Source organism: Sturnira hondurensis, unplaced genomic scaffold (genome assembly GCF_014824575.4).
Source record: "Sturnira hondurensis isolate 20B ecotype Veracruz unplaced genomic scaffold, ASM1482457v3 Scaffold0014854, whole genome shotgun sequence".
Classification (NCBI taxonomy): domain Eukaryota; kingdom Metazoa; phylum Chordata; class Mammalia; order Chiroptera; family Phyllostomidae; genus Sturnira; species Sturnira hondurensis.
This window is the reverse complement of record NW_028087485.1, coordinates 9,359,583-9,387,544: the sequence shown is the minus strand read 5'-3', so window position 1 is coordinate 9,387,544 and position 27,962 is coordinate 9,359,583. Positions and strand designations below refer to the sequence as shown.

Here is a 27,962-nt window from a genome sequence, read left to right as displayed (position 1 = left end):
GTCGGCTGCGGGCTCCGAGGTCGCCGGCCGCGTCCCTTGCCCGGAGTGGCCGCCGCCCCTGGAGACTCGTCTTGAAACGGGCCTAAGCCGCAGCGACCTCGGGCGTCTGGACCGCTGGGACCCGTCGGGCCGGGCTATATCGGGGCGAAAATCCGGACGAGTGCCGACCCCTAGGGCCGATTGGGGGCAAGTCACCCACCGCGCGGCCCGCGGGCCGGGCTCGGCGGAGGGACCGCCCGCACAGCCCCCCCACACTGAGTGGGTCGGAGCCCGAGTCGTGCCCCGCCTTCCCCGGGGACGCCCGACCGAGCGGCGGGAGCCGGGAGAGCCCGCGCCCGCAGCCGCCCGCCAGGCTCCCGCGGGAGAGGAGGGAGGAAAAACTTTGCCTTTTATTATTGCTTTAGTCCTTAAGTGCCAGGAACTCTATTAGCAGGAAAAATGTCCTTCTTCAATTTCCGTAAGATCTTCAAGTTGGGGAGCGAGAAGAAGAAGAAGCAGTACGAACACGTGAAGAGGGACCTGAACCCTGAGGAGTTTTGGGAAATTATAGGAGAATTGGGCGACGGAGCTTTTGGTAAAGTGTACAAGGTAAGGGGGAAACGGGAAGTTACCACTGTCCGGGAGTGGCGCGAGGATTTCTGCCCCTCTTGTCCCTTCCTCGGGTCTTGCCCAGGTTTTTGACGACGTAAACGTGCGTTGAAACTTTAGGCTATCATCCGAGGAGTGGCTAAGACGGCAGGGTTTCGGGTTGAACAAAATGGGGCCTGGCTGTAGTTTTAAAGAGTGATTGCTAGAGGGAGGCGCGGTTCCACAGGCTGCACTGTCCAGCTCGAAAGGGAGGAGGGGGGCGTTCTTTAATTTAAAACAGGGGTCGGGTTGTGGCCTTCGAGTGTTCAAGCATCGTTACACTTATTATGAGTTACTTTTCAGTGGATTTGTGTTTGTGTACTAGCTGTCTGCACTCGTTGTGTGTGATTGCACTAGAACAGTTTCTTTTTTAGGGTCCAGGGCATACACTTGGTTGTGTCTATAGCTAATATATAACCACTCTTTTGGGATGAGGGCACAGTGATTGCCACTAGGAGGCTGTTCTTGAGTTGGCTGCTGATGACCTACTATGAAATGGAGTGGGATTTCTGATAGAAAATTTCAGGAAGACCTGCATCTGGTATTGGTTTCAGAGTAACCATTGACCAGAAGTCAATGACCAAGAAATTAAAAACACACATATTTTATATATATATGTGCGTGTTTTTATACACAAATATATATATTTCGGTAGAAAGGCTTGATGTTTCAACCTGAAGACATTAATGTTAACTGTTTACTATCTCATGGGTAAATGAATGATGTCATTGGAATATTTGCATCCTGATGGGTGAGGTTTATATGAGACACAGGTTAGAGGGGAAGATCCACAGGGTTGCCTAGGAGTGAAAACATAAACAATGTTTATGTTGCAGTTTTGGACTTTGCAGTTCTCAAAGCACTTTCACATAGTTGGCCCAGTGCAGGTCCTGTGAGGTGGACCGGTCAGTAAGATCTACATTTCACAGAGGAGGACACTGAAACTTAGAAATCGTTCAGTCACACCAGTCACAGTCTAGATTTGAACTCTGGTCTTCTGAACCCATATTGGTGGTTGTTTTTACTTTAATATCCATTGGTAGAAAATGATAGAATTTTCCCTCTCTTCTAAACACCAGCACACTCCAGTTTCTGCCTTGCCTCAGACGTATCTCACAGCTTCTTGACTTTCTCATTCCTTACCCAGGCTGAAATAGCCACTCCTCTCCGTGTGCTTGATGAACACATTGTCCACGTGGTCACTCGTACATGTTATGGTTAGTGTTTGTTTTTATGATAAAACCAGGAGCCAAAATTAGGATACACATTTGGGTTTGTCAATTGCCTTAGCACATTAGTGCATTTTTCTATTTGTTAAAGAATGTCTGTTACCTACCCGTGAGTGCTTTTGGAGTTAATTGTATCCTATGAAAGTTGGCAAAGTAAACTTTAGTGCTTGTGTGGAGCATATCAGTGCTTGTGGCAAGAATAGATATATGGTGGGAGGGAAGGGCTTTTTGTGCAGTGGGGAGATCACTCTTGGGAACTGTGTTTTAGTGGTGGCTGAACAGAACACTTCTCTGGACCTCCATTTTTTTAAAATCTGGAAATCATAGATATACCCACATGTTTGTTTAGATTTCTTCACCCATTAGAGTTCTTTTAGTATGGATTTATCTAGGAAAGGCAGAAACAAATTTTTGAGGCATCTGGAATCCTGCGGTTAGACGGCAGTGGGTAACGATGGGCAGTTCCCATGGCACGGATGATCTGTGGAGGAGGCACACTGCAGTGTTAAGACACTGGTTCAGGAGTGGTGTCCTATCTTGGACCCTCAATAGCAGCCTTTCAGCTTGGACAGATTACTTAATTGTTCAGTGTCTCACTTTCCTCATCAGTAAGACTTCCTCAGTGTGTGAAAAGTAAAGCAGATAGTATATGAGAGGCACATAAGAAGGGCGCAGTAAGTGATAGAAATTACTGTTCTGTGTTTAAACTCAGAAGCAAAATATAGGAGGGCAGGAAAAGGGACCTATGAAAATAGTGAACTGTTTTCTTTTAAAAAATACTTTAAAAACAATTGCTGATTTTGGGGAAGGGTGAGAAAGAGACAGAGAGAGAGAGAAAGAGAAACATCAGTTTGTCGTTCCACCTATTTATGCATTCATTGGCTGATTCTTGTGTGTGCCCTGACCCCTGCAACCTTGGTGTATCAGGACAACACTCTAACCAGGTGGGCTACCTGGCCAGAGCAATAGAGAACCATTTTCCTATTTTCCCATTGCACAGGATGATTGTGGACATGGCAGTGCTCTGTGATTTAATTACTTAATGACTGCAAAGTGTACATATCTTTCCACAGTAAGACACTAATTAAAATTTTCTGAAAAAGAAGAGACTATGTCATCGAACACTATAAAATTGTGTCGAGAGTGTGTCGAGAGTAATTTTTGTGGGCTCCTTGACTGTTTCAGTGTGATATTTGAAGACCATGAATTCTTTGCATCTTTTCATTTCACTATTCTGTGCTTCCAAGGCTCTGAGATTTCTTTAAAAGAAAATTTGAAGCCCTGGCTGGTGTAGCTCAGTGGATTGAGCACGGGCCTGCGAACCAGAGGATCGCAGTTCAATTCCCAGTCAGGGCATATGCCTGGGTTGCAGGCTGGTTCCCTGCAGGCCAACTCCCAGCAGGGGACGCACAAAAGGCAACCATACATTGATGTTTCTCTCCCTCTCTCCTTCCTCTTTAAAGATAAATAAATAAAATCTTAAAAAAAAAAAAGAAAATTTAAGCTTATCTGAGCTGTTTTTCCTGAAAGTTTTTGTTTTCCAAGATACTCTAGAAATTTCAGATTTATAAACTTCTTTCAGTGTGAGGGGAAAAGCTATTAAACCTTAATATTGTATGCAGTAGAAAACTTCCTTAAAATTGATTCTAACTATCTTTTACTTAGGGAAAGTAGTAACTGTTACAAAGATTAAATTATGAATAGGCAATCATCTTGTATACTTAGTTTATTTGGAATTTTTCCAACACATAGTTGTATTCTTTCCACTCAGCTCAGCACTACACAACTGTGTAACAGTTACTTGCTTGCCTGAAACATCTTCCGTATTTTGATCTGTTTCTCTTTTTTAAGTCTGTGTTTTATCTGTCTTTTATTTTTAAATTTTCTCTTTTTTAATGTTGTATTATTCCTGGCTGGGTATCTCAGTTGGTTAGAGCAGCATCCCATTATGCCGAGGTTGCAGATTCAATCCCTGGTCGGGGCACATAGAAGAATCAACCAACAGATGTATCGATGAGTAGAACAACAAATTGATGTCTTTCCTCCCAACCCCCAATCAATAAATAAAAAAATTAAAAAAAATTACTATTATTTGGCATGTAAATGAAGATATGTAATATCCCTCACAGGTTTTTTTTGTGTTTTTACATTTGGATTTCTGTTGTTTTTAACAGGAAATAAAAAGGAGTGACATAAAATTATGTATTGAGTTGAAGCTGACTTCCTGACTGTGCTGGGTGCAAATGTTTCTTTTTATGGCACTGATGAGTGCATACCTTTAAGAAACTAGTGAAATATATAATCTTTGTTTTAAAAATTATGAAAATTATGTGTACATTTAGCAAATAATAATAAAGTGAACTGATGTTAATCATCAGAGTCAAGGAATTCTGCCAGAACCCCAAAATCGCTTTCACCTTCCATCTAAATTGATCCTTTCTTCCTCTAAAGGAAACCACTGTCCTGTCTTTAGGTTATTCATCTCTTTGCTTTTCTTTATAGCTTACCTTGTAGGTATATACCCTGAAATACTACAGTTTAGTTTTGAATGCACTTGAACTTTATATGAATGGGATCGTATTTAGTGTCTTGCCTCTATCAAAGTCAGCATTCTGTTTGTGAGGTTCATCTTTGTTGAGTTGCCTAGAGCTGTAGTTACCTTCATTTTCACTATTGCATGGAATTCCGTTATATGATTATATAACCAGTTATTTACCATTGTACTGTTAATGGGTATATCAGTGTTTTCCAGCTTTTGGCTTTTATACACAATACTGATGCATATATGCATGAGTTTCGCCAAGACTTAACTCGGGTAGAATTGCTGGGTTATAGGGTGGTGTATCTTTAATTTTACTAGATGATGCCAAGCTTTACCAATTTACACTCCTACCAGCAGCATATGAGAATTTACTTGCTCTGCATTCTTGCTAATGTTTGATATCATCAGAATGTTTCACTTTTGACAATCTGATGTTGCTATATTTTTTATTGTGGTTTTAATTAATTTTTCTCTGACTACTAATAATTCTTTTTCACAGGTGTATTGGTAAATTGGATTTCTTTTGTGTTGAAGTCTCTTGTTCATGTTCCTATTGAATGTCTTTCTTTTGTTTTTTGTGTATTTTTTATTTTAACCATTTTGCAAATCACTTTGCTACCTTGCTGGCTGTTCACTTTTAGTTTTCACAATTATGGAGCACTAGAGGGAGGCTGTAAGGAGGAGGAGGAAGGAAGGACTTGCACCTCTCTCTTTGTTTCCTGTGGGCTTCCTGTCTGCTTTCCTGTTGCTATGGTCATCATTCTAGTGGAAATTCCTCACCCCAGCAACAGAAGCTGAATCCAGTTTGTAGGTTTTGCAACACATGCAGAGCTAATCTCATCATAACCCTTCATGACACCAGCTCCAGTTGGCTGGTCTCCACTTCCTCAAAAGGGACCCTAGTCCCATAAGACCCCTCTTCCAAGTTCAGAGATGCAAGTAGCAGCCGAGCAACACTATCTCTTCAGGGATCTGAGTTTCAGCTCTGCAGAATCTTTCTTCCAAGCTTCTGAGTTTTAATAATTCCAGACCCTTCCTTTGGCTCCTCTGGTCCTTGGGGGGTAGTAGCTTTTTCCTGCGGTTGTTACCTCCCAGAAGGGTAGTAACTTCCTTCACCTTCTCTTTTTATCTTTTTAGTTAGTTACCAACAGAGTCAGTAATTACTTTTATTAAATTTTCTGTTAAAATAATCAATATGGTTTCTTCCTTCTGGCTGGGCCCTGTACAAAGATTAAATAAGCTAATAAGTGGAGAATGCAGAGAACAGTGTTTGGCCCAAGGTAATTGCTCGAAGAATAACGTCATTTCATAGCATAATGGATACTATTTTATAGAACAGCATACTTGAAACTTGAGATTTTGTACCCCATTTCTTTGCAAAATACTAAAATTTCCAATTTAATGACATAGTTCAAAAAACATAAAAATAATCATTGAACTTTATTGATACTGATATGCTCAAATATCTTCTCAGTGAAGTCTATTTAAATTGTACCCTATTTAAATTGTAACTTCTTCCCTGTGTAATCCCTGTCATTTCCTCATCTTTCTTTATTTTTTTCCACAGTATTAATCACTTACATACTCTTTTTTTTGATTTGCCTAATGACTATCCTCTGCCCACAAATAATAAGTATCATGAGGACAGGCATTTTGTATCTTTTTACACCATCAACATCCGGAACAGTGCCTGACATACGTAGAAGGTACTCCTATGTATTTCTTGGAAGAATGAATTGATTTTAGCAGAACTGATTCTTGAGCATACTTTTTTAAAGAGAGTTTATTTATTTTTAGAGAGCAGGAAGGGAGGGAGAAAGAGAAGGAGAGAAATATCAATCTGTTGCCTCTCACACAAGCCCAGGGACAAGGCCCGAAACCCAGGCATGTGCCCTGGCCAGGAATTGAACTGGAGACCTTTCTCTGTGAGATGATGCTCAACCAGCTAAGCTGTGCCAGGCAGGGCAAGCATAGTAGATTTGTATATTGTATTTCTTTCTGAGAACAGATTTTCATGGGGTGTTGGGTTTGTATTTGTGTTTCCTCAGCTTCATCTAATGCCTTGCATGTAGTAGATGTTGATGAACTGTGATTCAGTTTGTTTAACTTTTAGATTGTGGTTGGATTCACACACTGGACGGTAAGGGACCTCTTGTCTCAGTGGGAGGAAGAATACCTTTGAGGTCAAATAAATCCTCCACATCAATAGCATTGGTCCCAGTGGTTATTGAAGTGATTGAATTAATCTCTTCTTTTCTTTATCTTTTAGATTCGTTTTGTACTTATCTAACTTTTTTCCTTCCCCCTTTGATTGAGTAGCACCTCTGTGGTATTAAAATCACTCATATTTTGTGGGCTAGTCTTTCAGTTTCCAGCTGAGAACTTAGTTAAAATATATTTTCTGTTACATGATGCAGGATGCAAATGATGTTTTATTGAACCTTTATGGTTTTGCAAATCAATGTCACCCCAATAATTAAATTAAAAAAATGTTTCCCATTATTGAAAGTATCAGAGAGTCTTAGAAATATGGAAAGAAAATAAATGAAATTACAAAAATTACTTGTGTTCTCACCATCTAGGAAGGTAGCCACTGTTGAAACAAGAGTAATATAAGAGGATGTAGTTTTTACCTACTCCATTTGGAACATGAAATCAGAGACTTCCGCCAAGATGGAGGCATAGGTGGAAACACTGTGCCTTCTCCCACAACCAAGTTTGAATACAACAAAGGTTTGGAGAACTAGGACACACCCAAAGGCCAGAAAACGGAATTATATGGAAGTCCGACAACTACGAACCTTCAACGGGGACGGTAAGAGAGGCGGAGCCAGCAGCGGAGCAGGGTCGGGCGGGACAGATCCCCTGACCTAGGCGCGCAGGCAGCCCGGAACCAGTCGGGGTGCGGGGCAGACTGACCACGGGCGCACAGTGAGACGGACCACACAGGCCCCAGGGGGCAAACCCAGTGGTGGAGGGCTGACGGCGGTGGCACACTCGAGTGCAGTGGGACAAAACGTGTGGGCCCGGTGACAGCAGCAGCTGCGGCACCAGTGAGGGCCGCAGGGGGGGGAGGCGGCAGACAGGACGCCATTGCTCCTCTTTAACCCCGCCCCCACATACAACGTCACAACCCAGCGACTTAGTTGCCCTGCTCTAGTGAACACCTTAGGGCTCCGATCCTGCTACGGAACAGGCATGAACAGCCCAAAAGATGGTGCAAGAAGAACTCAAAGTCCCAGAGCCAATAACTCTCAGGGACCGAGAAACTGCCAGCCTCTCAGAAGCACAATTCAAGACACTATTTATCAGGATGCTCACAGAACTGGTTGATTATAGTCACAAATTAGAGGAGCATATGAAGGCTAAACTAATTGAAATGAAGGGAGATGTCCGGGAAACCAATAGTGATGGAAAGGAAACTGGGACTCAAATCAATGGAATGGACCAGAAGGAAGAACGAAACATCCAACCAGAAAGGAATGAAGAAATGAGAATTCAAAAAAATGAGGAGAGGCTTAAGAACCTCCAAGACATCTTTAAACGTTCCAACATCCGGATTATAGGGGTACCAGAAGGGGGAAAGAAACAGCCACGAGTAGAAAACATATTTGAACAAATAATAAAGGAGAATTTTCCCAGTCTGGCAACGGAAATAGACTTCCAGGAAATCCAGGAAGCTCAGAGAGTGCCAAAGAAGTTGGACCCAAGAAGGAACACACCAAGGCACATCATAATTACATTAGCCAAGACCAAAATGAAGGAGAGAATCCTAGAAGCAGCAAGAGATAAGGGGACAGTCACCTACAAAGGAGTACCCATCAGACTGTCAGCGGATTTCTCAAAAGAGACCTTACAGGCAAGAAGGGGCTGGAAAGAAGTATTCCAAGTCATGAAATCCAAAGACCTACAGCCAAGATTGCTTTATCCAGCAAAACTTTCATTTAGAATGGAAGGACAGATAAAGTGCTTCTCAGATAAGGGCAAGTTCAAGGAGTTCATCATCACCAAGCCCTTATTATATGAAATGCTAAAGGGACTTATATAAGAAAAAGAAGATGAAAAATATGAACAGTGAAAGGACAGCAAACACACAGTTATTAACAGCCACACCTAAAACAAAAGCAAACCAAGAGGACAGCCAGATCAGGAGTGGAACCATAGAAATGAAGAACACATGGAGGGTTAGCAACAGGGGAGTGGGAGGAGAAGGGGGGAAAAGGCACAGAAAATAGCATAGACGGTAGGTAGAAAACAGATAGGGGGGAGGGCAAGAATAGTGGGGGAAATATAGAATCTAAAGAACTTGAGACACGTGGTTATAAACTAAGGGGGGGAGAATGGTGGGGGAGGGAGTGTGCAGGTGGAGGGGAATGAAGGGGGGGAATAGAACAACTGTAATGGTATAATCAATAAAATATATTTAAAAAAAAGAACATGAAATCAGTACAGGACACGTAATAAGCCATGTTTTTCTGTAGCCCCCTATTTGTTTATGTAAAGTGCCGAAGCTGTATTCATGATTTATGAAAATACAGTGATTTTTATTTTTATTACAGGTTTTTCTTTTATTGATTCTAGAGAGGGGAAGGGAGGGAGAAAGAAAGAGAAATAATGTAAGAGGGACATTGATCGGTTGCCTCTTGCACATGCCCTTACTGGGGACCGAACCTGCAACCAGGCGTGTGCTCTGACTGGGAATCAGCTGGTGACCTTTCAGTTGCAGGATGACACCTGATCACCTGAGCCACGCTGGCCAGGGCAGCGGTGATTTTTGAGAGATCAGGACTGATCTTAGAGAAGAGTTTATCATTTTAAAGTACTATCTCTATGTATTATTCTGTTCTTGTTTTTATTAACATTTGTGTAGTTATTTCATTGTCTTTAGGTGAAGAACTTTCATACTTTTAGGTAGTGGTTATATGACAGTATTTCTCTTTAACACTAACATTCATTCATTATATTTGTGTAAAGTATCACGTACTTATCAGTGTTGTATTAGATTTGATTTTCAGAGTGTTCTAGAACTAGATCCTTATGAAGAATCAAGTTATTTTCAAGCAGTAATGTAGGAGGCACTATACTTTTTAATGTAACTTCTACTTATTACTTACATTAAACCAAATGGTACCATTATTGGTTTAATCAGTATATCCAGGGGAACAGAATAATGAAATTTGTTACTGTAAATAACTTTAGAGGTTATCTAGTGTTATTCCCTATCCTGCCCACCCATCCCCCATTCATGTTTATTCCATTCACAAATAAAAGACTCATCTTTAAAAATCTCTGAGGACATTAGTGTAAGTAAGCAGACGTAGGGTGACTTTTAACTCCACTCAACAGTAGTCTTGGTCTCCTATAAAGGCTTATATTTTACAGTGTTTGTCTTCACAGACAGATCCTCTGGTCTCTCTTCTTCCCCAAGTGTTACATCAGAATGGTGAGATTTGGAAGGCTTATCTTTCACTGGCTTATTTCCTCTCGCTATGGGAAGGAAGAGTTATAATTACTTTGGCTCAACTGTGTTATGTTTCTTAGAGAGACAAATTAATGCTGTATTTTCACCAGTTATGACAGGCTTTTTGCTTGTTAATGCCTCTGAAAATTGGGATATGTCTTTTATTGATTGATGTCACAATATTATTTTTGGCCAGGTAATTAGAGATCATGATCTGTCTGTTATTGAACTAGTTGTATCCCTGTTATACAGTTAAAGTCCCTTGATGTTTCAATTAATAAACTGTTTAAAGACCTCTTGAAGAAAGAATGGGAGTCCTGGTTGTTACCTAAACATCTTTTAGCGCCTGTGGTAAGATCAAGAAAGTAGTATCAGTCCTGGCTGGCTTGGCTCAGTGGATTGAACTCCTGCCTTTGAACCAAAGGGTCTTGGGCTCAATTCCCAGGCAGGGCACATGCCTGGGTTTGCAGGTCAATATTTCTCTCCCTCTCTTTCTCCCTCCCTTCCCCTCTCTGTAAAAATAAATAAATAAAATCTTTTTTAAAAAGGTAGTATCATCATTATAATTACAAAGTGGGACACAGTGGCTTTAAAGAAAATTTTGGAGACAGCAGTTAAGGAGCAGTGGTGTATCAAAGATTTTTTTTTTAGCTTGATTGATTTTTATAGAGGAAGGGAGAGAGAGATATTGATTTGTTATTCCAGTTATTTATGCATTCACTGGTTAATCCTTATACATGCCCTGACTGGGGATCAAACCCGCAACCTTGGCATAGTGGAATGATACTCTAACCAATTGAGCCATCCAGCCAGGGCCACCAAGCTTTTAATGACCAGAGAATAATATTGTGGAGAAAACACATACAATAGATAACACTGAGTGAGAAAGTGATTTAGAAGAGTAAAACCTAAATATAAGTATTTAAATTTTGCCCTGGCTGGTGTAGCTCAGTGGATTGAACGTGGGCCTGTGAACCACACGATCGAGGTTCAATTCCCAGTCAGGGCACATGCCTGGGTTGCAGGCCAGTTCCCAGCAGGGGACACATGAGAAGCAACCATACATTGATATTTCTCTCCTTCTCTCCCTTTCTTTCCCCCCTAAAGATAAATAAATAAAGTCTTTTAAAAAGTATTTAATTTTTTTATGTATGAACCAGGATAATAGATACTAACAATTTTTGTCTAAATATGTCCAAAAGAGTTTTTTTTAAACATTTTATTTATTTATTTTTTAGAGGGGAAGGGAAGGAGAGAGGGAGAGAAGTATCAATGTATGGTTGCCTCTGGTGAGTCCCCTGCCGGGAACTGGCATGCAGCCCAGGCATGTGCCCTGACTGGGAATCAAACCGCGATCATGTGGTTCGCAGGCTTGCGCTCAATCCACTGAGCTACACCAGCCAGGGCCAAAAGAGTTCTTAAAAAATGTATACCAAAAATTCTAAATGGTAAAGTGTTGACATAGTTTAATTGGAAGTGTTTCGCCCTTCGTGGAGGATAAGATAATGGCATATCTTAAAGGCATTGTAGATTTGTTAAAATCTGGTAGTTTAGAATATTTTTATAGAGTGGTACTGATAATCAGTATGATGGTATCTTTCATGCAAAACATAAACTCTGAACCCTAAACATTAGGGTTGCTTAGTTAGTAATTAGTATTTTTGTCCCTATTTTTTTTCTAGGGAAATAAAACATAAAGCAATAATGTACTTAAAAATGTTAAACAAAAGACTTAACAGCCAAAAATTTTTTGAAAGAAAGATTTTATTGAGCCAAGTGCTAGCCAAGAAAGGACCAGTTCTGGGGCATAAAGTCTAAACCACCGGCATCACGGCTAGACAGAAAGGATGAGCGCGAGTGTGGTACTGGTGGTGTTGGGGACTCTTATATGTTCTGTTTTCAGGAAGAAAGATTGAGGTGTTTTGAAAGAATTTATATTGGCTACAGATCAGGCGGGGGTGGGAGAAGGTGAAGTTGGGGCAGTTTTGTGATAGTTACACTATCTATAAGGAAGAAATATTTACTAGCTTTGACGGGGTATAGGCAGCAGTCCTGAAAGTTTATGCCTATGTTGTCTTGTGGTTGGCTAATAGACCCTGGGGGTTGATTCTAAGCTCCGGCGTCCATTCAGAAATGTGAGCGGTCTTTTGTTAGTTGGCCCACAGCTATTAACTGGTTAATTATTCCAGTCTCTTTCTCGCTTTTGCCCACTATAATTTAATTTAGGGCATATCAGAATTTTCTCTTGATAAAAAATTCCCACAGGCAGGCTGATACCTCTTTATTCTTCATCATTGCCAAATTTAGGTAATAGAGCACTAAGAAATACCCCATATACTGATTTTTAAAAATACTTTGTTGTTTCTGTGATAATAATAATACATGTCCATTTTTAGAAGATCAAACAGTAGTATGATATGAAATACAAAAAAAGTAAAAAAGCACCTGAAATTCCACCATCCTTACTAATGATGTCTTTCCAGATACTTCTTGGGCAGCTCTCCATACGTGAACATGGATGTGTAGTTTCTTTAAAATTACATACCTCTCATATTTAACAAGTTGTCTCTTTTCCCATTCATTGATATGTTAGGGAGACTGTTTCATCTTAGGACATGTTAACTAATTAGTCAGTTAATTTTAAGGCTGCATAATGTTTCATTATAGAATTATATTGGATGATTTAAGCAGGTTCTTGTGAATGGGCATTTAGGTTGATTCAGTTTCCCTTACTGTAAATAGTGCTTTGATGGATATTTTAAATATGTGTATTTTTTATTTTGTAAAATTACCTTCTTATGATACATTCTTAAAAGTGGGATTAGGACATTTATTTATTGAAACCCTTATTAGTAGCTTTTAAAAGTTTGATCATTTTTAAAAAAAAGATTTTATGTATTTATTTTCAGGGAGAGGGGAAAGGAGGTAGAAAGAGGGGAAGAAACATCAATGTGTGGTTGCTTCTCGTGTGCTCCGTGATGGGGACATGGTCCTCAATCCAGGAGTGTTTCCTGACTGGGAATCGAACTAGCAACCCTTTGTTTTGCAGGCTGGTGCTCAATCCATTGAGCCACAGCAGCCAGGGTGCTGTTTTTTTTTTTTTAAGGTTATAGATACAGTTATGCTGAAGTGATAACATACAATATTGAAATGTCTTTAAAAAACCTAATTAGTGTTTTAAGATATGATTGAGCACTTAGCATGGTGCATAGCATGCCTTAGTTAATATTTATGTTTAGGCTATATTTTAGAATAAGTATGTCAAAATAATAAGAAGACAAGCTACTAACTTGGAAAAAAATACAGGATCTGGCACAAGTAATGCCTCTTTTTTATTAAAAAATCTTTTATTATAAAATAATAAGCATGTAATTTTCTAACAATATCACACTCAAATATACCTATGACATTTTAGGTAAAATGTTCAAATTAAAACTATAAATTATTACATCTGTATTATTACCCTACCAACCACACTGAAGTAGGCATTGCTTCTGCTGAATGCTATATTTGCAGTGGATATCTGATAAAGGACTATTATTCAAAATATCTGACTAACTCTTAATACTTAACAATTAGAAAACCAACAATTTGATTAAAAATGGGCAAAAGATCTGGGCAGACATCTCACCAAAGATTTACAGATGGTCAGTGAGTATATAAAAAAATGCTTGACATCGTATGCCATTAAGGGAATTGCAAATTGAAACAGGGAGATATCCCACTACATACCTATGTTAGGATGGCAAAAATCCAAAACACTGCCAACACCGAAAGCTGGTGAGAGTGTGGTGCCGCAGGAACTCTCGTTCATTGCTGGTGGGAATGCAAAATGGTACAGCCACTTCCGGAGACAGTTTGGCGGTTTGTTACAAAACTAACATAATCTTACCATACAACCCAGTAATTGTGCTTCTTGGTATTTACCCAAAGTAATTGGAAACTTATGTCTACACAAAAACCTGAAAATGTATGTTTATAGCAGCTTTCTTTATGATTGCTGAAACTTGGAAACAACCAAGATGCCTATAGTAGGTGGATGGATACATAAACTGGCACATCTTTGTAATGAACTGTTATTCAGTGCTTAAAAAAAAAAGAGGTCCAACCATGAACAGACACGGAGGAACCTCAAGTACGTGTTACTAAGTGAAAGAAGCCAGTCTGAAAATGCTATGTATACTATATAATTCCAACTCTGTGACGTGACGGAAAAACAAAACTATGGAGTAAAAGATCAGTGGTCGCCAGGGGATAGGAAGAGGAGGGATGAATAGGTAGGGCATAGAGGATTTTTAGGTCAGTGAAACTATTCTGTATAATGCAGTGGTGGATACATGTCATACATTTGTCAAAACCCATAGAATTGCAACAAGAGTGAATTCAAGTGTAAATACGGTTCAGTCTGTAGGTGATGATAATGTGTCAGCATAGGGCTTTGATTATAACAGACATACCAGTCTGGTGCAGAACCTTGGTTGTGGGGAAGGTTGTGCATGTGTAGAAACGGAGTATTGTGGGAACTCTCTGTACTTTCTGCTTAGCTTTGCTGTGAACCTAAAACTATTCTAAAAAACTAAGTTTATTAAAAAGTTGAAAATAAAATTTAAAAAGCAAGTATGTATTGGGACATTTTTTATACTTACATTTTTAGGCCCAGAATAAAGAAACCAATGTTTTAGCTGCTGCAAAGGTGATTGACACCAAATCTGAAGAAGAACTTGAAGATTACATGGTTGAAATTGATATTTTAGCATCTTGTGATCACCCAAATATAGTCAAGCTTCTGGATGCCTTCTATTATGAGAACAATCTTTGGGTAAGTATTTTCTTTTTTTAAAAAATTTAATTCTTGTTCAAGTACAGTTTTCTGTCCCCCACTCCCATCCCAGCCCCCCCGCCGCCCCCGTGCTCCCCACCTCCCTCCCATTTCCACCCCCCTTAGTTGTTCTCCATGTGTCCTTTATACTAGTTTCTGTTGGGTAAGTATTTTCTATTGATCTATAGTAGTCAAATGAGTTAATTGTCCTAAAGAGGTTTGTGAGTTGTGAAAGCCTATTTGATGGATAACCTCTTTTGTGTTACTTGTGTTGAGAGCTGATCTGCTGATGAGAGGAGGGTCATTAATCACATAATTACCCTTAGCTTCAACAGATACAGGGTGGGCAAAAGTAGGCTTACTGTTGTGCATGTGGAAGAAAACATGCAGGTCATGACTGTTGGAGTAGCTTTGTGTGTTTCATGTACTCACCACCGTAAACCTATTTTTTCACATTCTTGTATTCAGATGTGTGTTTCAGATTGTGCCATATTTCATGATTGTGTGACATTGAGCCCAAATGGAGAAACTTGGTTATGAATCTTAAATTTCCTAAACTATAAAATTAGATGGTCTTCTCTTATTTGAGCATTTACTTAAAATTTTAAGTTTCTTTAAAATGTTTTCCTAGAAATTGTTTATAATTTTCTTACCAAAACTTCTTCTACATCATGTAATAAATTATAAAATGCCTACTAGAAATGTTTAATATTTATCTTAGAAAATCAGGACCAGCTTTAGTACATAGGTGGCATGGGCTGTATGTATAAATTATGTTTATTTTTTTAAAATATTAGGCAAAAATAGATACAGGAATAAAATATTAATATTCATTATAATAACCAGTCACTTGGTCTGCATCAACACTAATTTAATCAATAGGACTTTTCGAAATGGAGTTTTTGTTTTTCTCCTTGAAGGAAGAAGCAAAGTGTGTAAGAGAAGAGTAGGTAGTGCAAGTAATACCTGACTGGGAGGTTAAAGGTCTATAATTTTTAATCCTGTTCTTGCTAGGCAGGAGCTCAAATAAGCCAATTAACCTTTGTAAGTCTGTGTACTCACTTAAAGGATGCGTAATGATCTACCTCCCAAATTATTTTTCAAATGATATAATGCATTTGAAAACAAGTTGTAATTGGCATCTGTAAAAAATAAAGTGTTATCATGTACATAAAGGGAAAACAAACCAGGAAGCTATACAATTGGTTAAGATATATAAAAATTACCTATAGTTATTATTAGTGTGGTATCTTTTAATACAGTTATTCTGGTCTCTAGCAAAATATTTCCAGAGATTTTAATGAAAATGAACTACTAGACAATGTAATAAATAGACAAGCTCTTTACTCCAGACTATTATAGAATAAAAAGTTAGACAGCTGTGAAGGGACAGTCAGTGGGAGAGGTAGATACTAATTAACCAAAGAATCATAGTAAATAGAAAACTACAAGAAGGAAAGGTACGGCGTGGTGGTGTGTAGGTGCCAGGGCGGTCTGGGAAGGCATCCGTCAGAAAGTAATGATTGAGCTAGGATCTGAAGCTGTTGTGTATGTTTTTTCTGTGTTTTTTTAAACTCAAGTCTTTCTAATTTTTTAGGATTTATTCTCATTGATGAAGCTAAAAATTACATTTGCTCACTTAAATCACAGAAGTTACCTTAAAAATGAGAGTAATAAAATCATGTGGTAGTGGTGAAATGGATATGTAATACTGTTCTGAAGTACAATTCTGTGCTTGGTTATTTTAGAGAAGCAGGGACACTAAAAATGGTGATTAGCAAAAATGCACACGTACTTCCATAATGTGTTCTCCTTGTGCTTTCTCAAATGCTATCGTTAAGACTCCTAACTTTTGACAAAGAAAATCTTTATGGTTAGCATAATACTGTTTCCATAGCCTAGGTTATCTGATAACTTTTCTTTATCTTTTTTGCTGAATTGAAGAAAAAAATAATGAAACACAATGTTGTGTTAGACACACACTCTTTTTATTTGCCTGCAGATCCTCATTGAATTTTGTGCCGGTGGAGCAGTGGATGCTGTGATGCTTGGTAAATACCTTTCTTTATGCTTATGTCTTAAATAACACTTAGTAAAAATCAGTGGATTTAAAATGTCTAGACATATGTCTTACAGTTAAGTGACATTCAATCAGTTGAGAAGTCAGCTTAATTATAGTTTTATATTCTTGGATAATTGTAATAAAACTCTAAAATGTGGAGTATAATATGTTAAGAAAGTAACCTTTTAGATCTTTAGTTCTTCTAAAGTAAGTTCGTTCTATGTGGTCTTTGACAGTGATGGCGAAAGTAAAGAGCCTGCCAACATGTGTTCACTGTGCAGAAATGCAGATTTGTTTACTTTTTCTTACAGAACTTGAGAGACCATTAACTGAGTCCCAAATACAAGTAGTTTGTAAACAGACCTTAGAGGCGTTAAACTACTTACATGATAATAAAATCATCCACAGAGATCTAAAGGCTGGCAACATTCTTTTAACCCTTGATGGAGATATTAAGTTGGGTAAGTTTATTCTTTTTTTTTTAAATATATTTTATTGATTATACCATTACAGTTGTTCTATTCTCCCTCCTTCATTCCCCTCTACCCGCACACTCCCTCCCCCACCATTCTCCCCCCCTTAGTTTATAACCACGTGTCTCAAGTTCTTTAGATTCTATATTTCCCCCACTATTCTTTCCCTCCCCCCTATCTGTTTTCTACCTACCGTCTATGCTATTTTCTGTGCCTTTTCCCCCCTTCTTCTCCCACTCCCCTGTTGCTAACCCTCCATGTGTTCTTCATTTCTATGGTTCCACTCCTGATGTAGCTGTCCTCTTGGTTTGCTTTTGTTTTAGGTGTGGCTGTTAATAACTGTGTGTTTGCTGTCCTTTCACTGTTCATATTTTTCATCTTCTTTTTCTTATATAAGTCCCTTTAGCATTTCATATAATAAGGCTTGGTGATGATGAACTCCTTGAACTTGCCCTTATCTGAGAAGCACTTTATCTGTCCTTCCATTCTAAATGAAAGTTTTGCTGGATAAAGCAATCTTGGCTGTAGGTCTTTGGATTTCATGACTTGGAATACTTCTTTCCAGCCCCTTCTTGCCTGTAAGGTCTCTTTTGAGAAATCCGCTGACAGTCTGATGGGTACTCCTTTGTAGGTGACTGTCCCCTTATCTCTTGCTGCTTCTAGGATTCTCTCCTTCATTTTAGTCTTGGCTAATGTAATTATGATGTGCCTTGGTGTGTTCCTTCTTGGGTCCAACTTCTTTGGGACTCTCTGAGCTTCCTGGATTTCCTGGAAGTCTATTTCCTTTGCCAGACTGGGGAAGTTCTCCTTTATTATTTGTTCAAATAAGTGTTCCACTCGTGGCTGTTTCTTTCCCCCTTCTGGTACCCCTATAATCCGGATGTTGGAACGTTTAAAGATGTCTTGGAGGTTCCTAAGCCTCTCCTCATTTTTTTGAATTCTCATTTCTTCATTCCTTTCTGGTTGGATGTTTCGTTCTTCCTTCTGGTCCATTCCATTGATTTGAGTCCCAGTTTCCTTTCCATCACTATTGGTTTCCCGGACATCTCCCTTCATTTCAATTAGTTTAGCCTTCATATGCTCCTCTAATTTGTGACTATAATCAACCAGTTCTGTGAGCATCCTGATAAATAGTGTCTTGAGTTGTGCTTCTGAGAGGCTGGCAGTTTCTCGGTCCCTGAGAGTTATTGGCTCTGGAACTTTGAGTTCTTCTTGCACCATCTTTTGGGCTGTTCATGCCTGTTCCGTAGCAGGATCGGAGCCCTAAGGTGTTCACTAGCACAGGGCAACTAAGTCGCTGGGTTGTGACGTTGTATGTGGGGGCGGGGTCAAAGAGGAGCAATGGCGTCCTGTCTGCTGCCTCCCCCCCCTGCGGCCCTCACTGGTGCCGCAGCTGCTGCTGTCACCGGGCCCACACGTTTCGTCCCACTGCACTCGAGTGTGCCACCGCCGTCAGCCCTCCATCACTGGGTTCGCCCCCTGGGGCCTGTGTGGTCCGTCTCACTGTGCGCGAATGTGCGACCGTGGTCAGTCTGCCCCGCACCCCGACTGGTTCCGGGCTGCCTGCGCGCCTAGGTTGGGGGATCTGTCCTGCCCGACCCTGCTCCGCTGCTGGCTCCGCCTCTCTTACCGTCCCCGTTGAAGGTTCGTAGTTGTCGGACTTCCGTATAATTCAATTTTCTGTCCTTTTTCTGTGTCTTTGTTTCTCCAAACCTTTGTTGTATTCAAACTTGGTTGTGGGAAAAGGCACAGTGTTTCCACCTATGCCTCCATCTTGGAGGAAGTCCTATTCTTGTAAATAAAACATTTGCATTTGTGCTATGAGGTTCCCCTTTATATGTATGTGACTTAATTGTTTTGGTGTGACTCAAATATGTGAAACATGGAGTAATTCTCCACATTAATTGTTAATTTTTTTATTGTTTAAGATTTTATTTATTTTTACAGAGAGGGGTAGGGAGGAAGAAAGAGAGGGAAAGAAACATCAGTGTATGAGAAACATCCATCACTTGCCTCTTACACACGTCCCAACTGGGGACCAAACCCCAACCCAGGCATGTTCTCTGACTGGGAATTGAACTGGCAATCTTTTGTTTTAAGGGATGACATTCAACTAACTGAGCCATGCTGGTTGGGGCTTCATATTAATTTTTTAAGTACTTCCTTGGATAAATAATAATTCATTAACTTCAAGAATTCCTAAGTGTAGTGTAGTTGTCTGATATAAAGACACTTTAAAAAGAAAGGAAGGATGGATGTTTATTTTCGAAAAGCAAGCTTTTAAAAACTGGTTAATTCTTTTTTTTCCTTAAATTTTTGTATGTAGACTTAATACTCATTAATATAATACATATAGAGTATGATATATTGTAGTATGTAAAACTGCTAACTTCGTCTTTAATTCTAAAACTCAGGTCTAGTGTTTAGTTTACTACTCTATACCTGTGGTGTCCTGGCTAAACTAACAAAGTAACTAAATCTTAGGTCTGAAAAGGATGGATGCCTAAAGTAAGTACAAGTATAGTTTTTACTTTCTTATGCTGAAGGAATAAATGAAACTTCATAAGGAGAAATAGCTGTAGATTTAAATGGGAAATTAATTCCATATATATATACACATGGAAGATACCTCTTTAAGTATGCCCGAGATAATAAATTTTTAAAAAATCTGGTCATGAATTCTAAATTTGTGTATTTTGGAAGGACATTAAAAGAGTAAAGTGTATTAAAAAACGTATTGAGCCCAGAGTTTTACAGACACTTTGGTTGACTCTACCTTTCGGCTTTTGTGAAGAAGGTTGCTATGGACACAGGTGTACAAATTCCTGTTCGAGTCCCTGCTTTCAGTTCTTTGGGGTATATATCCAGAAGTGGAATCGCTGGGTTATGTGGTGATTCTGAGTTTACTTTTTTGAGGAACCAGCATATCATTTTTCACAGCAGGTGCACCATTTTATATTCATACCAGCAATGCAGAAGGGTTTCCGTTTTTTCTGTATTTGTGATGCTAGCCATCCTAATGGGTGTGAAGTGTAATTAGTGGGTATGAATTTGTTGTGTTTATCTGTTCTTGCATTCCTCCTAGTTTAGTCTTTTTTCTAAAATGATTTTTTATTTCTAATTTTCTCAAGTTCTGCCATGTCATTTCTGAGTTTTTGTAATTTGTAAATACAGCCTGGGCTGGTGTGGCTCAGTGGATTGAGCGCCAGTCTGCAAACCTTTCCCAAAAGGTTGCCAGTTCAATTCCTGGTCAGGATACATGCCTGGGGTGCGAACCAGGTCCCCAGTTGGGGGCATGCGAGATACATGGGGCCATCCACGTCTCTCTTGCACATTGATCTTTCTCTTTCTCCCTCTCTTCCCCTTTCTCTAAAATTAAATAAATAAAATCTTTAATTTGTAAATAGAGAACTTTTAATTTCTTTCACTCCCTGTTAAATGTACACAGAAGTATACAACTGTACTATCTTCCAGAGCCATATTACAATACCAACATGTTTATTATCTTACTGGATCACGTTATTACAAATGGATCACATCATTACATCGCGTCTTTAATGAGACAGCTCCAGTGTGTACATGCCACATCAGTATAAGTAGGAATACAAAGCACAAGGCAAACTTAATTGTCCCCTTTCCACAGAAAGTAAAGATGCCTGTTGTCCCTCTTTAGTTTCCTGCCTGTTTGGTAGAGTGCTTAGAGAAGTGTGAATGTTGACACTGGGCAGTTCTTGTTTAGGACTCTCTCTGGCCCTCCTTCCCCAGTCGTGTTGAGGGGAGAAAGCTAAAAAGAATAGTGGTAATACAGTCTAGGAAAACACTAGAATAAGTGCCGCGCTGACTTCACCTGAGTACAGAACCTTTTCTGGCAGGAGTATCATACTGTGGTCTCAACTCCTTCCTCCAGAGAATAAAAAGCTTTTAAGTAGAGGAGGTAGGGGCGGCCAGTAGGGTGAGGAGTCCTGAATAAGTCTATCTGTGTTGCATCTTCTGTAAATAGTATATTCCAAGTGTAACACCGTATTTTGCCATGTATAGTATGTACTTTTTTTGCCCAAATTTTTGAGAGAAAACTAAAGGTGTGCATTACACATGGGTGATAATAACCATGTATAATGTGCATAGAAATGTAGGTACGTGTTATACACAGGAATACAGTATACACACACAAAAAAGTATGTTCTGTTTGCTTATTCCTATAGTAATTATAAAACATCAATTATCTAATGAAGGACTTTGTACATTTTATTAGGAAGCTTGAACTTCATTCCATGGCAATAGGTAGCTGCTTATTTATATTTAAGCAGGAAAGCTGTATGGTCAGAAACCAAACAAACAAGAGAACTGTGTAATAAACACGTAGTTCGACTACTACAAGGCAGGGTTTAATGAGTTTTAAGAGTTCTGTAAACAAAATATCACAAAGGTGAGAATTATAGATATGGTTAAAATAGTAGCTACTCTTTATTGAGTATATATTCGGTGCCAGGCCTTGCGGCGTAAGCACTAAATGCTGCATTTTGGTATTTATTTAATTTTGAGAACTGTTGCATGTCCAACATGAAACTAATAGATATGTGTGTGTGTGGCATGAGGTAATTTAGGCAGTTTCATGTTGCTGTTAATGGTTGTCTGAGCTGTAAGCTTAAAGGGGGGGGGAGGTTTAACAACTGATCAGACCGTATCATTGCTTTTCTGTAATCTAAATTAGAAAACATGTTTTTGAATTTTTTTCTTTGTAATATAATTTTATGAAGAAGTTAGCAAGCCATATGCTGTCATAAAGCTGGTTTGGTATAATTTCTGTTTTTCACACTACAAAAAATGTGTGTATTGATTTAATTATAACATAGCACTAGATAGCATTTGTTTGAAGTGGATAGACTGGTCTCTTTTAAAGTTAGTATTTTTCCTTCAGTTCTGGACAATTTGTGATCTGAAGGGGTATAAAGATAGTGGTATTAAGTGTATTAATGATGGACTCTTTTCTGTGGCAATTTTTGAGGGTGGGTGTGATAGAAAGAGGGTGGTCAAAATTAGGATGGGAGAGAAGGTTTTTTCTTACCCGTTAGTAAGAATGGCTTTGTGAAAGGCTTGATATGCTTTCCCCTTTGTGGACCACAGTGAACTTTGCTTAAAACTGTAATTAACACTTTTGTATGATTATTTATTTCAAGCGGATTTTGGAGTATCAGCTAAAAACACAAGGACAATTCAAAGAAGAGATTCCTTTATTGGCACGCCATATTGGTATGTATTCATTTTTATGGATTTATAGTGTTAGTGATGTCAGCAGTTACTAGATTCATTAATTTGTGCACATAATTGGTGATACTATCCCTTGTGTGGTTTTCTTAGGTCAAACATCTTAACTCTCAGTTCTCTGTTTTCATAGGATGGCTCCTGAGGTGGTCATGTGTGAAACGTCGAAGGACAGACCCTATGACTACAAAGCTGATGTGTGGTCCCTGGGTATCACTTTAATAGAGATGGCCGAGATAGAACCACCTCATCATGAATTAAATCCAATGCGAGTGTTGCTGAAAATAGCCAAATCTGAACCCCCTACATTAGCACAGCCATCAAAATGGTAAAATACTCTAAATAAAGCTTTTTAAGAAGTAGAACTTGATGCTTTATTCTTCCAACTTTCCAAGGGTATTTAAATGTATATATATATATAGTACAAAGACTATATGGTGTAGAAAACTGATTTTTGGTATATTTTTAAGATTTAAGGACCATATAAATTCTCATAACTAACTTTTTTCATAAATTTGAAAATATCAGGGGTTGGAGTTCCACTGAAAAAGGTATTTTTTTTGTACCACGAGAAAGAGGCATATATTTGCTTGATCTTATTTGTGGAAGAATTTTTGTGATTTTTTTGTATGCTTGTGAATATGTGGTTATTTCTCAGTGGTTAATACATTGAACCAACATGCATGCATGTATGTCTAACTTGTAATTATAAATGAATAACTTACACAATCTTAGTATTCTCATACTAGTTTTCTTATGTTGAATTGATAATGTTGGGTATATAATGAAATAAGCACAATGTATTAGAGTTTTGTTTGATTTTAATAATAATGTAAAATAGAATGTCGTTAAAATTTTATTTTGAAGGTCTTCAAATTTTAAGGACTTTCTAAAGAAATGCTTGGAAAAAAATGTGGATTCTAGGTGGACAACGTCTCAGCTACTGCTGGTAAGATAAGAGTAATATGATAGCAATAATTGTTTTAACATCTTTCAAGGAAGAGTACAGTTTCTCATTCCTTCATTGTGCTCTCCTTCCACTTGAATTTTCCTGTGGCAACTCAGAGTACTTTGTAGTAGTAAACATTTGCTTTACAAACATAGGTGTTGCCATTGCTAAAAGGCATTTAACTTATAAGTCATTCCTCCTGTTCTTTTTTGTTTTAGTTTGTGTTCTTTTAATTTTGTTAGTTACTTGCACTTTGTTACTTGCTTCCATTTTATATCTCCAGTTACTGGAAAGCGAGCAACTTGGGGGCAAGGGCACAAGCTAATTTTTTTTTAGTGTCTCATGAGAGTAAATGTTTAGTAAATGTTGCCGACTTTAACGATTGGTGTTAAAGTGATTGGATAATTTTGTTTTCTAGCAGGACCTGTTTATAATATTTGAAATAAAACATCAAATAATTAATATTATAGTTGAACAAAAAGAAAGGCAAATCTTGAGGCAGTTAGGCTGAATTACTGTTTAACTCCCGCATTATAATGACTATACTTTCAGGGATCGTTTCTATAGTTTGTTAACTCATGCATTTTAATGTTTTAGGTTGATGTATTTACATGAGAGAAAGCAGGAAAAATCACCTTGTCCTATGCAACAAGTATATCCCTAGGGCACACTTTTATTCTTTTACTACCCCCACATTTGAAGACTTTAGTTTGTGACAGACACAGCTTAGTGCTGAGTATACAGAGATAAATAAAAGGTCTTCTGCCCTGGCTGGTGTAGCTCAGTGGATTGAGTGCGGGCCTGTGAAACACGATCGCGGTTCAATTCCCAGTCAGGGCACGTGCCTGGGTCGCAGGCCGGTTCCCGGCAGGGGGTGCACAAGAGGCAACCATACGTTGATGTTTCTCTCTATCCTTCCCTTCCCTTCCCCTCTAAAGATAAATAAATAAAATCTTAAAAAAAAAAAGGTCTTCTTACTCTTAAGAACATTAGAATCATGTCAAAAAAGCAGGTGTTTGTAGACACTTTTAACAGAACTTTAAAGGTTTTTGTTATTCTTCCACCGAGGCTTTATACCGGATTTATATGTATTGTTACTTTTTCAGAACTGGTAAAGTAGAACTAAAACTTGCTTTAAACTTACTTTAAAATTTATTTTTTTAACCCTAACCTGAGGACATTTTTTCATTATTTTAAGGGGGCAGGGGGAGAGAGAGAGAAGGAAACATTGATATGAGAGGGAAACATCAGTTGGTTGGTTGCCTGCGTACCCTGACTGGGGTTTGAACCTGCAACCCGGGTATGTGCCCTGACCAGTAATTGAACCCTTGACCCTTTGGTCCACTGGATGATGCTCCAACCAGCTGAGCAACACTGGCCAAGGCTTTACTTTACATTTTAGATTATGAGATTTTAAAACATACATAAAAGTACATGTTCCTACTATCTAGATATGTTATTATTTTTGACATGTTTCCTTCAGATTCTTAAAAAAAGGTAGAATAGGGGCAGGCTGCCCCTACTCCAGTCATCTCCTTTACCTCCTTCCTTTCCCAGGTGTGACATTACTGAACGTGTCTGTATTTTTCCTGCCTGTATATTCGTATTTTTGCCAAGTAATAATATGTCTTATATTCTTGAAACTACTTTACAAGCAAGCGTTTCAGGCCTTGAGTGAGCTCTTTTTAATGATCCAACAGCATCCCTTTGTTACTGTGGATTCTAACCGACCGGTCCGAGAGCTGATTGCAGAGGCAAAGGCTGAAGTAACAGAAGAAGTTGAAGATGGAAAAGAGGATGATGATGATGAAGAAACAGAAAATTCTCTGGTCAGTATGTAGTAGAAAGGAAGTCGTATTTAGTAATTTTTAGAGTTGGTTTTTGAGGAATGATTGCACCCATGTCTAAGGATTAATTGATGAGTAGCAGAACAAAACCTTTAATTTTAGAGGTGAAGATTAATAACAAGTTTACTCTTGCTGCCTATTTTTGTCATATTTATCATGTGAAGACTTGTCAGTTCTATAAATTATCTTTATAACTTCATTAGATTTACTGAATAAAGATGATGCATGAATTAAATAATTTTAAATATAAATAAGTAAATAAATAGTAAAGAAAATGTTTTTGCCACCATTTTGTTTTAACACTAAAAATGTATGAAATCTTTTTTAGCCGATACCTGCAAGTAAGCGTGCCTCCTCTGACCTTAGTATTGCCAGCTCTGAAGAAGATAAACTTTCACAGAATGCTTGCATTTTGGGACCTGTCTCAGAAAAAACAGAATGTAATACCCCTGAAGACAAATTCAACAGCAGAGTTATTAATGAAAAACTCACTACTGGCGAGCCTGATAAAATTATGGAGGGTATTGATGAACATATTAATGATGCTCATTTAGAAGCTGTGGCTGAGCTCCATAACAAAAAAGTAATAAAGGACAGTGAGAGAGAGGAGAAGAGACCTAAGCTTGAAAATCCACCTGACACAGAAGACCAAGAAACAGTAGACATGAATTCAGTTAGTGAAGGAAAAGAGCATAATAGGATAACTTTAGAAATAAATACGGAACAGGATATGGAACCCGAGGAAGAAAGAGATCAGGAAAAGCAAAAGGTATTTGAAAATAAGGTTCTAAAATCGGAAGAAGAAATTAAAGATACTACTATTCAAACAATGGATTTAGTTTCTCAAGAGACTGGAGAAAAAGAGGCAGATATTCAGGCAGTTGACAATGAAGTTGAGCTTACAGCAGAGGAAGACGTCCAAGAGAATTTGGGAAAAGATGAGAAATCTCAAAAAGATGTGATCAGTGCTGCAAGCAATGTGAGAGGAACAGATGAGGCGGTAGAGGTTGTTCAGAAGGCTGTGGAAAAGGACACGGAGGATGCTCAGAGTGACGATGGGAAAGAAACGGTTGAAGCAGGCCAGGAATCAGCAAGTAAACCCGCGGAGGGTCCTGAGGCTGGTGGTGCTGAGGACGTTTCTGTTAGAGAAATGGTTGATACTAACGAAGTAGATCAAAACTCTGTGGAAGGTAAAGGTGAAAAGCAGTTAATCAACAGTTCCGAGGACATAGTGGAGACCAGGACAAATGAAGCTAAGGAAATTACTGAGTCAAGTAGCACTGAAGACATAGAGGTCGGAAGTTCAGTGATTCATACTGACTGCAAGGCTTCAGGAAGTGAAATTCAGGATGTTCGTGAAGCCACTACCCAGACAGATACAGAACTAAAAGAAATTCCGTGTGAAGTGCCAATTAAAACAGAACTTGAAGTTGCTGCTGCTTCACAGCCCAGTGAACCTCATCCTGTTCCGATACCTAGTATTAATATCAACTCTGAAGATGCAGAAAAGAAAGGGGAAAGAGGTGCTTTATCAAAAACTGAAACCGTGTTGCTACCAGAATCTGAGAATCAAAAGGAAAATGATACTGATTCAGGCACTGGTTCCACTGCTGATAATAGCAGCATTGACTTGAATTTATCCATCTCTAGCTTCCTAAGCAAAACTAAAGACAGTGGATCCATATCTTTACAAGTAAGTGTTTGAGTTTTCCTTTGTCATTTTGGCAATTCAGAATTTACTTGAAACTGATGTATTGAAACTAAAACAGCACTAAATCAATATAGTATTACCCCTATAAAGTTCTCTTCTTTTTTTCCCTATAAAATTCTTAAGACCTTGAAGGAATCAGTTAAAAAGAAGCAAGAAGAAAGGTTCTGAATGTGACCTTTAAATTTTTTGGTAGTACTGCTTATTTTTGCCAACTTGATATAAACAGTATAGTATAGTTGCTTATTGTGATTTGGGTTCTCTTATGGCACATACGTAGATGCTATTTTGGCAAGAATGAGTAATATGTGAGATAATGATCTTTTTAAAAGCATGTGTAAGGTCTAAACAGCCCTCGATTTGCCACTGGACCATACAGATGACCACCGTTGCGTCCTCAGTTGTAGTTGGCACTACTGCCCTGAAAACCGTGGTGGGAAAACAAGCACTGCTGAAATCTAAAACCCAGCACACTTGCAGTTTCTAGAGAGTAATTCTCAAATATTAGTGTGCTTAGGAGTTAGCAGGTGTAGCTATGTAGAAGTATGGGGTGGATCCCGAGAATCGGTGTTTATAACAAAAGATCCCATGGAATTCTGATATAGGTGAGCCATGGACCAGCTAAAGACTTTGGATTGACAGGTAGCAGAAGAGAAGACTGTAAAAAGCAGAAACAACTTGGGGGAACTGACCTTAGGGACAGGCCTCTAGGGCAAGACTGACCAGCCTGCCTGTGTGCCCCAAATTGTTGCATGTCTTGCCTTGATTATCTTTGGTTTATTTTGTTTCACTGACTGAAATTCTGTAACTGTAACATCCATTCACTGACTTAATAATAGGTAGTGTAATTATATATATTAACTTTCACGTTACACTATGAAAGTATACTAATATTTTTTATGATTTTATTTTAGTTTTAGAGAGAGGGGAAGGGAGGGAGAAAGAGAGGGACAGAAACACCGGCGTGTGGTTGCCTCTGGCTG

The 27,962-nt window shown here is 38.7% G+C and overlaps 1 protein-coding gene across 2 annotated transcripts in view; it reads left to right on the top strand.

Annotated features, from left to right (window-relative positions):
- The first annotated feature begins 378 nt into the window (after window positions 1-378).
- The window catches only part of SLK (STE20 like kinase), a 51,456-nt gene continuing 23,872 nt past the window's right edge, over window positions 379-27,962 (top strand). For both annotated transcript variants that reach the window (XM_037064000.1, XM_037063999.1), the window contains exons 1-9: window positions 379-588; window positions 14,514-14,678; window positions 16,681-16,729; window positions 17,052-17,201; window positions 22,391-22,463; window positions 22,609-22,803; window positions 23,343-23,424; window positions 25,125-25,253; window positions 25,600-26,964. In XM_037064000.1, coding sequence (XP_036919895.1) covers window positions 439-588; window positions 14,514-14,678; window positions 16,681-16,729; window positions 17,052-17,201; window positions 22,391-22,463; window positions 22,609-22,803; window positions 23,343-23,424; window positions 25,125-25,253; window positions 25,600-26,964 — 2,358 coding nt within the window. In that variant the 5' untranslated portion in view covers window positions 379-438. The remainder of the gene's footprint in view (window positions 589-14,513; window positions 14,679-16,680; window positions 16,730-17,051; window positions 17,202-22,390; window positions 22,464-22,608; window positions 22,804-23,342; window positions 23,425-25,124; window positions 25,254-25,599; window positions 26,965-27,962) is intronic.